The sequence below is a fragment of the Lycium ferocissimum genome, chromosome 3, assembly GCF_029784015.1.
Source record: "Lycium ferocissimum isolate CSIRO_LF1 chromosome 3, AGI_CSIRO_Lferr_CH_V1, whole genome shotgun sequence".
Lineage (NCBI taxonomy): Eukaryota > Viridiplantae > Streptophyta > Magnoliopsida > Solanales > Solanaceae > Lycium > Lycium ferocissimum.
Window position 1 is genome coordinate 6,791,597 of NC_081344.1, and position 16,079 is coordinate 6,807,675.

A 16,079-nucleotide genomic window follows, 5' to 3' on the forward strand; every position below is an offset into this window, starting at 1 on the left:
AGGGATAGTGGGCTGGGCTAGTGGAACAATTTAGAGGGTTGGGCTGGACATGCCATGTAGACTGGTAGCCCGACCCACCAACAGGCCCAGGTTCTATCCAACCGGGTCACCGGCCCGGCCCAGTTTGAATTAATTTTAAAAAAAAAACATAAATAGGCAGTTTAAAAATGATTACATATATATGATAACGTTAATTGATATCAGTTATGGCATATCAAATATTTACTTTCATAACAGATTCTAGTATCAGATTCATGTAAAAACTTAAAAAGAATGAGAAACTAAATGACAGGACCAAAAACACCCAAAAAGTAGAAGGAAATTGGCAAAGAATACATATAATTAATCACTTATTAATCTAAAACTTCACAAATGCACAGATTATTATAATCCCCGTTTAATCCCTTATTTTATAATTCATGTATAACTTGTTTGATCATTATGTATAACTTGTTTACCCATCAAACTGCATCTAAGATATATTTTTAAGTGTAATGACCGGAGACTCTAGGAATTTGTTTTGCTGCATTAATAAAGAATAGGTGATGGAAAATTCTCATAGAGTGAAATTAGTACTCTCCCTTTAATAAAAAAATTGCACGGAAGAACAACACATTTTGCCGATCTCTTATTTTCTGTCTCGAACATATATTTTTCCGGGGATATATGTTCCCAGAAAATAATATAATTACGGATAGAATAATACTTTAGTATTTTTTTCTTACTGATATATTTCTCCCGAACAATTTCGCTCTCAAGTTGGAGATAAGCAGAAAATTTGAAGGTCACAATTAATGTTTGTCCCTATTAGTTTTTTTTTTTTCTTCTTTTTTTCAACACTATTAGTTCACTTGACTAATCTGATCTTTCACCATTTTGGTATAAAAACGAAAAGGCAATACTTCCTGTTTTACAAAAAAAAGATTGAGTAACGTTGGATGATGGACACATTTAATTCTTCTATGACAGTTTGAGTATGAATATCTTACTTTCTGATATAAAAAATTTACATAAACAACTGAGTTTCTACATTTAATCACACTTATATGCATACTTAACTTATCTTACATCTTTTTTCGAATAATTCTAACATCTTAATTCTACAAGATTGAGTTATCTTAGTTTATATTGCTCAATAATAAAGTTAAATTGACTCAATTTTAATGAAATGTGTCAAACAAATAATAACAGACATATATAGAATACTCATTTGATTTGGCCAAAATAGAGAAACACATTTACTAGAAGAAAATAGTCCATAGATACAGTGAATGACCAAAGACTAAAATCACAATGAAGAAAATATTAGTCAAGATGTGTTCAATTCAATTAGAAGCTCCTTCAACGTCCTGCTTAGGAGAAAAATAATGCTAAGGTAAAAATGATATCTTCACCTGTGTCATTATATAGTTTGTAAGATCACCATCAGTTGCCTCCATTTAGTACCAGAAAATGACAAGCTATTTGAGGAATCAATTTAGAAAAGTTTCGTTGGAGACTTTTGGACTTACTAGTTGATAGCAAAATTTATGAGGTTTAACTTTTTAATTGAAAACCGCTGTTTCTGTAACAATGACTTATAGGCATTTAAACATTAAACTGCATAAAAAGATTAAAAGGCTCAAAAGAATCAGAAAAAAGATAAGAAAGATGTCACGTCACCTTCTTCATTCCCAGTGTTAGATTATCAAATACTACTTCAATTAACAAAGATGTGAGATCACTTCTAAAAGTAATGGGGTTATAACTACACAGATTGAAATGTTCTCAACAAGTACTAACTAAATTTAAAAAACTATAGTCCAACGGATAATATATCAGATACTTCAATAAACAAAGGGGTCAGATCTGCCAAAGTAAAGCACTTAAACTACAAATGATAAAATGTCAACCAAGACCAAAGTAACATAACTTAAAACAATACTTCAAGCGCCTTCTCCTCTCCTCCCTGACGGGCCTCTCCACGCAACTTACCAAAACAAAAATCACAGTTTGCCAAACCAACAACAGCCTGTAAATTAGTTTGGAGAAACAAACCAAAGTGAAGTTAATTATCAAGTTAGTGCCTTGTTCATAGAAAGCAAACTGTAAACCTTATAAGGTGTTTACCTCTTCTTTAGGCTGGCAACAATAGATAACTTTAGCATCATCATTACGGCAATGTTTACCAGCATGGATTTGAAAAGTTTCGATAGGAGTGCCAAGAGTGAGATTTAAGACTTTCACAGTCATCCAATAGTCATAGTATGATGTCACCGTCAAATTCACTTTCTGAATCTTCAACACCTTGTACTTGAAAACCTGCAAGGTTAGTCGCCAATTATCACCTGAAGAGGAAATCAATTCATAAAGAAAAATAAAGTCTGGAGCATACATTGCACTCTTTCTCATTATATTCCTGGATAGCCCGATTAGCCAGTTCCATCAGTAACTCAGCATCCTTATTGAAATCATATGGTGATATTCCAGCATCAAAAGACGAGCCGGGATGGACATCAACATCAAAACACTGTCAAACAAGCCAATAGTGATGAAAACAATACAAACTAAAAGAAAGAGAGGGATCATGATGGAACATCAGATTCGAGCTCACGGAGCAATCAATATAGTTTAAAGCGAGAAAGGGGCCAACACGGGGATAGAAGGTTTAACGCCAAAGGGAACCAAAATAATTCCCAGGTAGAGGCAGGATTAACAATTTAGCCTCCAATATACATAATTAAATAGATACATTTTAACAATTGGAATACACCGAGTAAGAGAAAAGGACCAAAGTGATAATGGACTATTTTGGTAATTCATATTCATGGACAATGGAAAACTTGCAGTATCGGAGGTTGCAAAATTTAGGAACAGAATTAGTGAAATAGGTTGGTCCAACTTTGATAAGATTTGACCTAACAACATGAAATTATTATTTCCAACAAAGTATTTGCAACGAAATTTATACATTAACAGATATGCTGAGGGTCTATCGGAAACAGCCTCTCTACCCCCATAAAGATCGGGTTGGGGATTACACGTGTGGGATATGTTGTTGTTAGCAAATAACAGATATATGAAGTTAGAGAGGAAACAAACATGGGTTTGACGAATCTGACGTTTGTAATCGAGCCAAATTGGGACATAATCAGCTGTATACTCGTGGAGAGCACCGATGGGAGGAGTAAAAAACAGCTCAGTAAAGCATGAGTGTTGAGAACAATTGCAATAGGGGGTTATAGGCACCCCCGTGAGGCATTCTCCTTGTTTAAGGTGTTCTTTGGACCTCTTTTCGGGTGGCACAATCACATATCCTCCTCCTCCTCCTTTTTCTCGCTTCACCTTCTCGTATTCTAAGAGGAAGGATTCGAACTTATCTTGTTGCACGCTCTCACATCCTTGTTCACGTCTTTCTTGCCTCGCCTTGTCGAATTGTAAGGCCATTAATTCTAGACTAGGTTTTTCCACTGGTTCTGGTTCTGGTCTCCTCTCCTTTTTCAAGAGCATGGGTGCTAGATCAACTTGTTCCCCGTTAGGCATTACTACAGTAGTATTACCCAAAGGTCGTCCTTCACGTTTTGCTTTCCTCAACCTAGCCAGTTCCCGCATCAGCGATCCCGCACCAGTCGGCGGCCCATTATATAACGATTTCACAACTCTCACACACACACCAACTTTTTCCCTCGATGGTTTCTCCTCTGATGATGATGATCCTTCGATTTGCCTTTTCGATTCCGCCATTTTCTCTATTGATTTTTTCTCCAACTGCATGGTAGTTTTCCTTCAGTTTTACCCGACCCTAACCTTTTTCATGTTGATAAGGATTGGCCCAAAAACAATTTTTTTTTTTTTTTTTTTTTTTTTGTTGTTGTAAAGTTATGACCGACGATAGCCGTAGAATAGGAAATAACATGTCATCATGTTAGTTGTTAGAGTATACTAAACTCGATATTTCATTTGTTGTAAAATATTATTTGAAAACTGAATGACCATGTTATCTTTGAACTGAAAAAATTGAATTGCCATTAAATGATTACTTTTAATGAGGTGGATACGGAAAATTATCCCATCAATTCTGTAGGATGTCACTTTGGTAAGCAGAGACAGATCCACGATTTAAATTTTATGGGTTCAATTTATAGTTTTTTAGCATTGAACCCATTATATTTTTAAAGTTACGGGTTCATATCTACTATTTATTGCAATATTAATAATTTTTTACACATAAATTTAGGTTTCGCGTCCAAAATTTGGGGTTCAATTGAACCCCAACCTTATAGGCTACATACGCCTCTGTTGGTAAGTTTAATTATATTAGTACTAGTTATAATATACGCGTTTTGTGTGTGTCGCTTACATTAGTAGGTGAAAATGAGCCTAGAACCATCAGCAGCAACATCAAGTGTATACAATCTCACCTGTCTATCATTCATTTCCCTTAGCGAGCAGATCCTTAATACATAAGTCGTTGGGCTCACAATTTGACTCCCAGCTTTTCATTACGCTCACAACCAGGTCATTATGCGCACCATTATGACTCACAACTATGGACACTGATACCTTCTTCACATATTTCCAATTTCAACATTTTGGGGTCTCTTCCCTTTCACCCATGTAATCACCATCTATTATAACATATTCTATAGTCGACCTAATAAATGTAGACTCGTTGATGACTGTGTCCATGACTGGTTGATGATTGTACCAACTTCAGAACGAAAAAGAGAATGGACAGAACTCTTACCAATTACGAGCTGAGCTATTGGAATGGAGTAATGACTCTTAAAGAAAATTTATATTCCCAAAACGACCTCCAATGTTGAGTGGTGGAGTTCTACCAAGCGGTGGTTAGACCAACTATGTTGCATGCGGTGGAGTGTTGGCCATTTAAGAACTCTCGATTAAAGTTGTGGAAATGAGAATATTGTGGTGGATCTGTAGGTATACTAGGTGATACAAGCCAAACTCCATCAAGAACTTGCACACAAAGCCGAGCTAGAGAGTTTATGGACTTTTCATCAAGTCGCTACTTTGAAGGTTTAGAAGGTGCATGGAGTCACAATCCATGAAACATTATCCGGAAAATGGAGTCTTTGAAGATCTTGGTAGGTCAACATAGGACGACCTTCAAAATTTGGGAGATAGCTTGGATGGAATTCTTCAAGACCATCACATTCAAGACATGGAAGGTAGCTTGGTTGAGGACGCTATTGTTTAAATGCAAGCTTTTTCCTTCATCTCCAAAGGAAGACCAACCAAACAAGGCTCTTACTTCATGAAGGATATAATTGTAACAGCTAGCTAATCTTCCTTTCTCGTCCTATTATAAATAGTAGCCTTTTATTTCTTTTAGAATTAGACTATTTTGATGAATGATATTTTGATACTCTATTGAGAGTTTGAGTGTTTGAGGGCTTGTTGAAACCATTGATTGTGCTTGTCACATTAGAAGATTGGTTGCTTGGGAACTTAGATTCCCTTGAGGTCATCCTAAGAGATTAGGTGCTTAGTTGTATGCAATTTGGAGGTCATAGTTAATCTAGAACTTTGGTTGCCAAATTGTGTCTTCTTTTGTGTCAATCTATCTATCATTTACTCTTTCTTGTTGTTTTACTTGCTTTCCGCTATCCGTAATTGTATCACTGGGAGAGATAGGATTAGAAATGAAAATATCCGGGACAAGGTGGGAGTAGTCTCGTTGGAGGATAAGATGCGGGAAGTGCGGCTGAGATGGTTCGGGCATGTGCAGAGGAGATGCACGGCAGCCCTAGTGCGGAGGTGTGAGAGGTTGACTATGGACGATTTTATGAGAGGTAGAGCCGTAGAGGTAGGTGATAAGTGGTGATTTTCACCACATTTACTACCTTTTACTGTAGTTTTTTAGTTCCAAAATGATCAATTAAGCTAAGGATGCTAATAAAATATGTTTGATTTCAGGAAATTGAAGTAATCCAATTGATTTGTGCAAATTAGGTGATTAGAGTGAATATTGAAGTTGATTGCCGAAGGTTGAAGGAAGGAGTTCATTGTGGACCACAATGCTCTGATTGTGGAGCACAATCGCAATTGCTAAGGCAATATGGTCCGCCTGCTAGTCCACAATGCAAACTTCAGAGAGCTGGTTTATACTTGTTTCATATCAGCATTATCTCAGAAGAATGCTCAACTCTTCTTCTAATTCAAGAATTCATGGAATTCCCAATAATCTTCTCATATCTTTCACTTTTTGGCATTTGTGGAAAAATCGCAACGATTACCTATTCTCTCACAAATATTCCCAGCCTAACACCACCGCAATCTCCAATATGGCTCTCGAATATAAAATCTTGGGATAACCCACCACACTACTGTTAACAAAATAAACATCCAAGTAAAATGGATTCCTCCCCCAACTAGTATCTATAAATTAAACGGAAAAGGCTTAAATATGCAATTGAACGAAATGGCTCATTTATGCCAGTTGTCAGTAGTTGGACTCATTTATGCAATAGCCGTTACCAAAATGGTTCATTCATGCCATTTTTCATTAACCCTGATTTTATAATATCAGATATGTCACGTGACCTCTAATTAGAGGTCCAAGCCGTTTAATTAAATCAACACAAATTAAATCCTAAATTAAATTAAAATCCAACCCCATAAATTTGTGTTGATTTAATTAAACAACGTGGACTTCTAATTGGAAGCCACGTGTCATATCTGATATTATAAAATTAAGGTTAATGAAAAATGGCATGAATGAACCATTTTGGTAACGGCTATTGCATAAATGAGTCCAACTACTGACAACAACATAAATGAAAAATTTTCCGTCGCTAAATGCGATGGTGCTTTCAAGGCAAGGATGGGAAGCAAGGAGCTGGGAGCGGAGCGAATTTTCATTATTAAGGCCAAAAATATAAAAAAGAAATTCCGCAAAAAACCAAGAGTGTCAATATGTAATATATATACATATAAATAAGAAAATTACCTAGCTACACAGTGTAATTTTCCGACGAAGGGGTGTAGGTCGATACCCCTCAACTACATGTGGCTCCGCCACCGAGTTATACGTGATTACAAAGGAAATGGATGATTGGTTTTTCAGGTGAAGCAACCGGTTCATCAGCATTTGAAACAGAAACATGGGCACTTCTCCGCGGACTACAACTAGTCGTCAAGCACGACTACTCAAAGTTACAAATTAACATTGATGCACAGGAAGTAGTTCACCAATTAAGCAGTATGATGAAGTCTCAACAAGCTGCTACCCCATTTTGTAACCCAAATTTTTGTAATAGTTCAGCAGCTAGCAGTAGTAGTAATGTATCCATAAATACTAACAATGGGTTAGTGACTAATACTAACTCTTTGTACTCGGTCATTAGCAACTAATGGCTCCCATGTACTCCTTACGTAATTTAATATAAGTTCTATCTTTCCTACCAAAAACAATAAATGAAAAGTCGAAAAAAAGAGGGAGAGAGAGAAGAGAATAATACATATGGCCCCCCAGAACTCAGTTCATTTTTTCAAATACACACTTTGATGATTTTGTGGGAATCTTTAGTGCCAAACAAGCTAAGAGAACTGGAATATAATTAGTTGATTCATAAGCGGTTTGGCAAGTGAATAAGATTAAAGATTGGGGAGCTCAAGTTAAAAGCCTAAACTAGTGAAGACTTTGCTAGACGATTTTGGGAAAGAAATAAAACAGTTCACTACGCTTTAACATTAGGTAAGATTGGAATAGATAATGATTGTGAGTTATGAATGCTGATACAAGGACTGATAAATTCAACAGTGAGTCCTTCGCCATTAGCCAAATTGCAGATAATACACTATCATGGAGGTGTCCAGATGTGATCACTGCGAACAAATACTAAATAAGTACTCTTTTCGCCGCCATTTCCTACCGACTAGCTATGTGCAACTGTAAATAACCAGTAAACATCACAAATTGTTGCCTTCAGAGATCACTGAAGAATAAAAATTTCTCTAGAGGACAAAATTACATAACAAATTACACGAGATACTTAAGCAAACCATTCTTCAGCTGCAGCACGCGACAAAGCAGTTATCAAATACATATATGAATTACACGCTGCTGCATTGCCAGTCATCTTCAACGATTCAGCACACTGAAACCGACGAACAAAAACTAAGAGAAAAATGAATACCATTATAACAAATAATCATGACCACACATCCAGTTCTGGATTTGGGTCCCAATCCAACCTTAATGGATAATCGCAATGAACTGTGTCCTTTAGCATCCTTTTGTTGCAGCAGCTGCTAATCTCTGCCATCTTAATTCTCGCTGCTCTTCCTGTTCAGTGGCTCGAGCTGCTTTCTCAGAATACTGTCCTTGGCACTCATCGAACAAATCAGCATCCATGTCCATGAACAATTTGCGAACATTTACGGTCAGCCCATGGATAGCTGGATTCCAATGATTATCTATGTTCTTTTGCAGAGCATCAAAAATGATCGGCAGAATGACATTGCGGTTCTGGGCGATCAGTCCCACTATGTGCTCATTGTTCCATAGAAATAGGGCTCGTTCTGCGACCTGAAATATAAATTTGGTTCAGAGATACCGCAAATATAAAAAACATTGCCACTTCATAATCCTAAGAATTATTCTCACAATTTCACTATAAAACTAATATCAAGTGTAACTTACTACTAGATATCTTTTTTAAAAGGATTACTAGAACATTTCTTAAAAGAAAGCTGTTGCCAATATACAGATGAAAAAAGGAGAACAAACAAAAAGACCAATCAGCTTCATAAAGACGAAATGGCTTTTACCCCACAGGCAAATGACATTTCCAATGCCCATATTTTATACAGCAACATTTTCTGGAATTCACTGAGAGACTATACATGAATGTGAATGTGCTAAGACAGATAGTCGTTCTGATCAGATATAGACATTGCAATTGATCTTCTAGGAAAAGAACAAAAGAATGAGACAAATGGACATAACCAAGAGTTCTACAACCATCCCCTCTGGAGTAACACAACTAAACCTGTTTCATTAAAAAAGAAGCAGACACGCATAGAAAGAAACTCCAAAATAACAAAGAAAAAAAGACCTGTTTCATAAAAAAGCAAGCAGACACGCATAGAAAGAAACTCCAAATAGAGGAAAAAAGAGGTTGACTGAGAAGTTCAACTGAAATCACAAGAGAAGTATCACTTATCCAACAAAGAAGAAATGTCAGTCCAAAAGTATCCAGATGACCATATCTTATACTTACATAATCAATAAAAGGAATTCAGAATCCACTCTAACCCAGCTATCTTTCTTGGGCACGCGGACAAGATTCTAAAGCTTGATTTGGTAAGAATTCTAAAATTGAAGAGACCCATGGGTTAGTTCAATTGACAAAGGTTGAGGCCTGAGGGACTTGTATCTTAGGTCACATGTGCGAGCCCCGCGCCAAGCGAACTAACTCTGGTATTTAAGTGGAAAAGGGTAGAGGGATGGACCCATCATCCCTGAGTTTCGGAGGCTGCGGTTGCCCCAAAGGGTCAGCTCCAGACAAATTTCTCGGTCATCCAAAAAAAAAAAAAAAAAAAAACACTAAAATGAAGAAGTTCTAGAACTGAAGAGGCCAAAAGAGTAACTAGAACAAGGAAACCTTTCATAACCTTCCCATCTCCAATTCTTGTTTTGTTCCTTTATAGTTTAAGTACTTCAAGGAACCAAGAAAAATTTAAAAAGAAAAAAAAAGCACTTATAAAAATATCAAGCGTATAATTTGAAATCAACTACTCATGCAACAATAGTAACTAGCAAGAAAGTGCTACCCATAAAATGGATAGTAAAGTAGAAGACATCCATATCCAAGCTCACTTTATGCTTTTAACAGATTTTCTTGTACCTTCTCACCACAAAGCAGAAAAGAAAAGAGCAAAATCTTCAGAACAGGAAAAGGAATTTTTACAATTTCACCTCCTAAGCAACATAGAAGAAACCAAGCACTAGAGCCCTTCGATTCATTCACTTAATCAAAGGAAACTCTGAAACAGTACAACAACAACAACAAAAAACCCAGAGTAGTCCCACAAGAGGGGTCTGGGGTGGGGAGGGTAGAGTGCACGTAGACCTTATGTCTACCTTGTGAAGTAGGGAGGCTATTTCCGAGAAACAGTAAGCTGAGAAAATACTGAAATCACAATACAGGTAGACAATTTCCTTCATCAAAATACAGGTAGACAATTTCACTCCAACTTCTGGTCCTTTTAAGCAAGCATGCATCATCATCCTTCATGTAGGTTGATGATATTCCGGTAGTGATAGGATAGAAATTGACCTGAACCAGAATCTTAGTAAACACTCTTTTACCAAGGATCTTGGAAAGCTTGGATACTTGTTGGGTTTAACAGTAGAAAGAACAAAAGCGGGGGAAAAAGGAAGAATCTTTGCTCTATTGACCTCCTTATGCTAAAGAATGCACCTTAATCTTCTCTGACTCCTACAACAAACAAGCCTTTCACACCTATCATAGGGATTTTGCATCAATAGACAGGCCACTCTGCGGGGTTGAAAGTTTTTGTTCTACAACTTTAGGTCCCAATCTTTTTTGTGCACCTTAGTTATAAACCTGACTTCACAAGCACATAAGATTATCATTATGGGAAGTGAAGGTGATGGAACGTGGGCATTTTGGATGTGGTTGGAGGAGAGAAAATTAATTAGTAAGATGATCAACAGTGACCAGTCAGCGCACAGTCAAGGGTATTTTCTAATGCACAATCAAGAAAGGAAAAGATAATAGAATTAGTTTCTCTATTTCTTCCTATACCCGTCGACTTTCTAAAACTCCCCAAGAATCCCCTAAATATGTTAGGCATTGATTTAGCTACTCTCCTCCCTCAAGGTGCAGGTTATTCCTCCTATGAGCCCTCTGTCTATTACTTTCTGACAACATCCTCCGATTCATTGTAAATAGAAGAAAGAAAAGGGTCAAAAATACCCCTCTATTTTGGGAAAATGGTTAAAAATATCCTCCATTACAAATTTGGGTCAAAAATACCCCTCCCGTCATTAAAGTTTTCAAATATACCCCTATCTTAACGGAAATCCCCAAAATAACCCGTCAAAAATACCCCTCCAATCATTAAAGTTTTCAAATATACCCCTATCTTAACGGAAATCCCCAAAATAACCCGATTTCATTTTTAAACCCGCTCCATTTAAACCCGACCCAATCGGGAACAAGTTGCTCGCATATGCGGTTTTTATGTAGATGGGTCGGGTTTAAATGGAGCGGGTTTAAAAATGAAATCGGGTTATTTTGGGGGATTTGGGGATTTCCGTTAAGATAGGGGTATATTTAAAAACTTTAATGACGGGAGGGGTATTTTTTTATCCAAATTTGTAACGGAGGATATTTTTAGCCTTTTTCCCAAAGTTGAGGGGCATTTTTGACCCTTTTCCCTAGAAGAAAACTGGCAAGTCAGTCTGCATCAGACTACTAATATTTTCACCATTAGAAATAAAATGATAGCAATTTTGTTTGTCGAAAACCGAGAATCCCCGAAGGCCAATGGCACACAGTTCGAAACCCGATGGACAACGGGCCCGTCCCTATACCCTTCTCCGTTTAAATACCAGCTTTTGTCTACGGCAGAAATAAAGAAAATAAACTTGTAATCTGTTGCCTCTCATTAACAACACATTTCTGGAAAGATGGTCTAATAAAGTTTGCTTCTCCTTGACCACCTCTTCTACTTAGCTAGAGATTCAACTTTTGTGGTTGGTCATTTAGAATTAAGTAGTCACTATACTTGATCCGAAAAAGAAAAAAAAAAAATCAAGTCGACACTGGTCACATAAAAATTTGCAGTTTCGCAAAAATTCTCTCATGCATAAAAACTATTCTTTTGAATTAAATTTATCCGACTCCACTATTTTTTAGCACTATTTGATGACACAACTGCAGAAGACAAAGTGAAGAGGCTAGTAACATATATTTCGAAAGCAAGCAACACAATAGAAAGCCCAGTGAAGCTCATGTGGGATATATCAAGAGTAGAGGAAGGTTATGCACCAAGAAAACAAAGATCAAATTGTGCACATTTCTTCTTGTTTGATAGACAAGTTCTTACTAGCCAATCGGTGATAGCATAGACCTAAAGCTCTGCTAACTGAAATGAGTAGTTCCACCTCTTAATATGTTTTCAGTTTCCCTCAATTGAGACTAATACATTACAACAACAACAACAACAACATACCCGGTGTAATCCCACAGAGTAGGGTCTGGGGAGGGTAAGATGTACGCAGGCCTTACCCCTAACTTTGTGGGGTAGAGAGGCTGCTTCCGATAGACCCTTGGCTCGAAAGAAGACTAATACATTGACCACCAACTTTTGCTTCAGTTAAATGGAGTATGTACAGACATATAAAGTTTTTCTTTTATGAAACTTACTAGTTCCATCAAAGCATCACATTAACATTTTGATCGTAAGCTATTGATCGAATATGAGCAGAGTAGTGAAGAAATCCCTCTTTTAGGATATTAACAACCCAAAAAGGAAAGAAAAGTTGCTGAGCTGGCTAGACAAATTATTAAAAGAAGGAAAATACAGGTTTGGTTACAAGGCCAAGATAATCGGCTAGGTGATGGGACCTCTGAAAGAAGGTAGCCTCTATCTTGACAAATAAAGTAGATGACAGACTAACGGACATTAATTGGACCTCCGATGTTATTCAAGTGTGAGACTATATCACGATACGGATTTTTGATAAAGCATTTGTGACATACTCCTTAAAAAATCTGATAATTTGAAAGAGAGTTAAATTTTGCGTCTAGTACATCCATTAGCAATTGTTTCATATGTACCAGGACAGCATTGACGCCAAGGATATGACAACACTCATTCCATAGAAGAGGCAATAATGATGGGCTGATAAGACTACATTTTCTCCGCATATTTTTTTTTTTTTGATAAGGTAAGGTATTTTATTAACAATAGGGGAAAACCTGTATACAAGCCGTATACTCAAAAAAGTAGAGAAACCTACACCTAATGTTCATGTGACAGTTCTAAATAGGATAGTAAAAGACAGTTTTAGCAAAGAGATTATACGAAGCCAAGCGCAATTCCCACTTAAGGTGAGCAACATAGACTGACTTGCAACAGAAATAGTGGACAAAGAAATCTATATTTGAATAGTTATGACAAAAGTAGTACTTTTCGAAAAGGAAAGATATTTATGATAGAGACAGATTGAACGGAGATAGCCAAGTGCAACTGTTAACAAATAAATTTGATAAGAACCTGCATCAACTTGATAAGTCCATTGTCCTTTAGTGCATGGCAAAAATGAGAATGGAACGCTAGCGTATGGGTTAGAATCATAAATAGGAAGCTAATGATAACAAAAGAATGCATCTTTTACACGTGGGAGATAAGAGAATCAGCAAAAAGGTCATAAAGCACATCATAAAATCCAAAGGAGTTTTTTATGATCCACTCAGGCCTGCATAACGTTACTTCAAAGAAACACCCAATACATAGATTAGTTAACTGCATCTGACAAATCAGAAGGAAATATGCTTAAACTGGATAAATAATACACTGGCCCATTGGAGAAATGCCAATTGTTCACGTCTAAGCACCAATACTACATTCTTCACTCATTAACACAGTTATGCCTCTCTACCCCACAAAGAAGGGGTAAGTCTACGCATATCCTACCCTTCCCAGACCCCACTTGTGGGGATTAGACAGGGTATGTTTTTGTTTGTTTTTGTTATTAACACAGTTATACACGTGCACACCATCATTAGAGAACGCTTCTCCGGAAACAAACAAAAAAAGGTTAATAAAAGAAAACTTTATAGGATCTAACCAACCAAACAACAAAGAACACGTCATATCAATTTTCTATTCTATCCACAATTCAAACCAAATGGAAATCTAATCGACAATTTAAATCTAATGAGGCAATGAAAAGAAAAATAAAAACCGACATAGAGAGTTACTAATGCATAGTAAATTAATAAACAAAAGATGCAGGTAGCGAAAATAACAAATAAACACTATAAATTTCCCTTAACCTGGAAGTGTGGGCTGTTAAGGCAACGAGCAATCTGTCTAAAAAGAGGAACCATGCAACGCTGAAATTCTGCCGCCTGTGTAGTCTCCAACACTTCTTCAAGCTCCTGAAGAAAAAGGACTTCTTTTTGGCAATTAGTAACAGGCCAGTACTTCAACAAACCCCTTATAACCGTATCAGCCAACTTGTAATCCTTTTCAACAAACTGAACAATACAGTAGGATAACTGCTGATGATACATTGCAACCGGTTTCGGCTTGTGCAGTGGTATGAGTGCCCGAACAAGAAACAACTTATGTTCCTCTTTCATAGGTAACGCGAAACCATTTATAATACTCCCTAAAATCTCCAATAACTCACCTATCCCACTATGCCTCTCAGTCTCATATATAAACCTATAAAAGATGTTATTAATCGCCTTCCTTATAAACGGTCTATGCACCATAAACTTCCCATACACCCTATGAAGTATCGTTTTCAAATACTCTCTTTCTCTAGGGTCCTCAGAATCAAACAAATCCAATAACTTCAACACGAACGAATGATCAATAAACCGTTTAGCTACTTTCGTATCAGTATCCGACGAAACAACATACCTTAACAACAATTCATAAACGAGCTGTAAATGAGGCCACGATGGCTCGAGACAAGGCTCGTCTTCTTCATGTTCCACATTTTCTGACCCCGTATTCTCGTGAGACGCTGGTGGTAAACATCGAAATATATTCAAAGATATCATTTTTACCATTTCTTCTTGATTATTTTCACTTATTTTACCAGCACCAGATTGAACATAATCAACAAGCTCAACAAGTGATTGTCTTTTAATCTCTTTTTCTCTTACCATTTTCATTGTATCATTAAAATCAAACTGAAAACAACAAATGTTTACTTTCTTAAAAAACAACACTTGACGTTCCGAAATCGGAACATCACGAAACATTGGAAGGTTCTCGATGTTTCCAGAAGGTACTGATGATGATGATGACGTCATCACTGTAGGGTTTGTTTGGATCGAATTATTTACCAAATTGCCCCTAGAAGCATGGTTAACGACAACATCGGATGTTGAAACATTGCCGGAATTTCTACTTCCTTGCGGCGGCGCGTGACCAAGCGCGTGAGTGAAATCAGATACCTCTGATGATGATGATGATTTAGGCACTTTTTTGTGCCCTCTCTTTATGATTTTATTCAACATTAAAACCCTAGCTGTATCAACAAAAAACACTCAGTAAAAATCCGCCAAAACAGAAACTTTTGGACTAAAAATGAAGATCGAGAAGATTAAAGAGGTTAATGTATGGACCTTTTTGTTCTTTTTTTTCTTCTACAAGTACCTGATTTGAAATTCAATTAGTGTGTAGAAGTGGAGATCCATGACCGCCGGATTGACGGGGAAGTTGATCGGACGGTGGGGAATTTTCCGGCGATCAGTTTGAGATAATGTGAGGGAGAGAAATATAAATAGAGGAAATAAATGGATATGGATTGCAAATTTGAAGTAGAAGAAGAAGAGAGAGAGTGATGAAAGTGGGGGTAATTAAAAAATTGGTAAAGGGTCAAATATATCTCTATACAATTAGAAATGAATTAAATATATACTCTCGTTATACTTTTGATCTAAATATACTCATTTTATTATATTTTTGATCTAAATATATCCCTTAATTATATTTTGGCAATGCTTTAAATATAACCGTTGTCTAAATATACGCCTTTTATTATACTTTCGGTCCTAAATATGTCCTTTCCTTATACTTTGGAATTGATTTAAATATGCCCCTCGTAATACTTTAATCCAAATATACCCTTTTCAGTATAATTACGGTCCAAATATAACCCTTCGCTTATACTTTGACAATAATTTAAATGTACCCCTTGTTGTATTTTTTATCTAAATATAGCCCTTGTATTATACTTTCAATTCAAATATACTTCTTTACTTATACTTTGGAACTAATTTAAATATGCCACTCATTATACTTCGATCTAAATATACCCCTTCCAAGTCTACTCATTTACTTATGCTTTGATACTG

At 36.5% G+C, this 16,079-nt stretch overlaps 2 protein-coding genes across 3 annotated transcripts; both read right to left on the reverse strand.

The window, feature by feature from the left end:
- Nucleotides 1-1,759: 1,759 nt before the first annotated feature.
- On the reverse strand, nt 1,760-3,447 carry LOC132050877 (uncharacterized). Its single transcript, XM_059442219.1, has 4 exons — nt 3,082-3,447; nt 2,375-2,509; nt 2,110-2,301; nt 1,760-2,011 (listed from the first exon to the last, which is right to left on the reverse strand). Exons 1-4 carry the CDS (start codon nt 3,424-3,426, stop codon nt 1,913-1,915), a joined length of 771 nt encoding a protein of 256 aa, XP_059298202.1. The 5' UTR covers nt 3,427-3,447; the 3' UTR covers nt 1,760-1,912.
- Nucleotides 3,448-7,750: 4,303 nt separating this feature from the next.
- On the reverse strand, nt 7,751-15,584 carry LOC132049493 (serine/threonine protein phosphatase 2A 57 kDa regulatory subunit B' beta isoform-like). 2 transcript variants are annotated; one of them, XM_059440323.1, is made up of 3 exons: nt 15,379-15,584; nt 14,040-15,250; nt 7,751-8,533 (listed from the first exon to the last, which is right to left on the reverse strand). In XM_059440323.1, exons 2-3 carry the CDS (start codon nt 15,237-15,239, stop codon nt 8,231-8,233), a joined length of 1,503 nt encoding a protein of 500 aa, XP_059296306.1. In that variant the 5' UTR covers nt 15,240-15,250; nt 15,379-15,584; the 3' UTR covers nt 7,751-8,230. The 2 variants fall into 2 exon arrangements, with proteins under 2 accessions (XP_059296306.1, XP_059296307.1); XM_059440324.1 differs by having other exon boundaries at nt 15,348-15,584.
- Between the last annotated feature and the right edge of the window lie 495 nt (nt 15,585-16,079).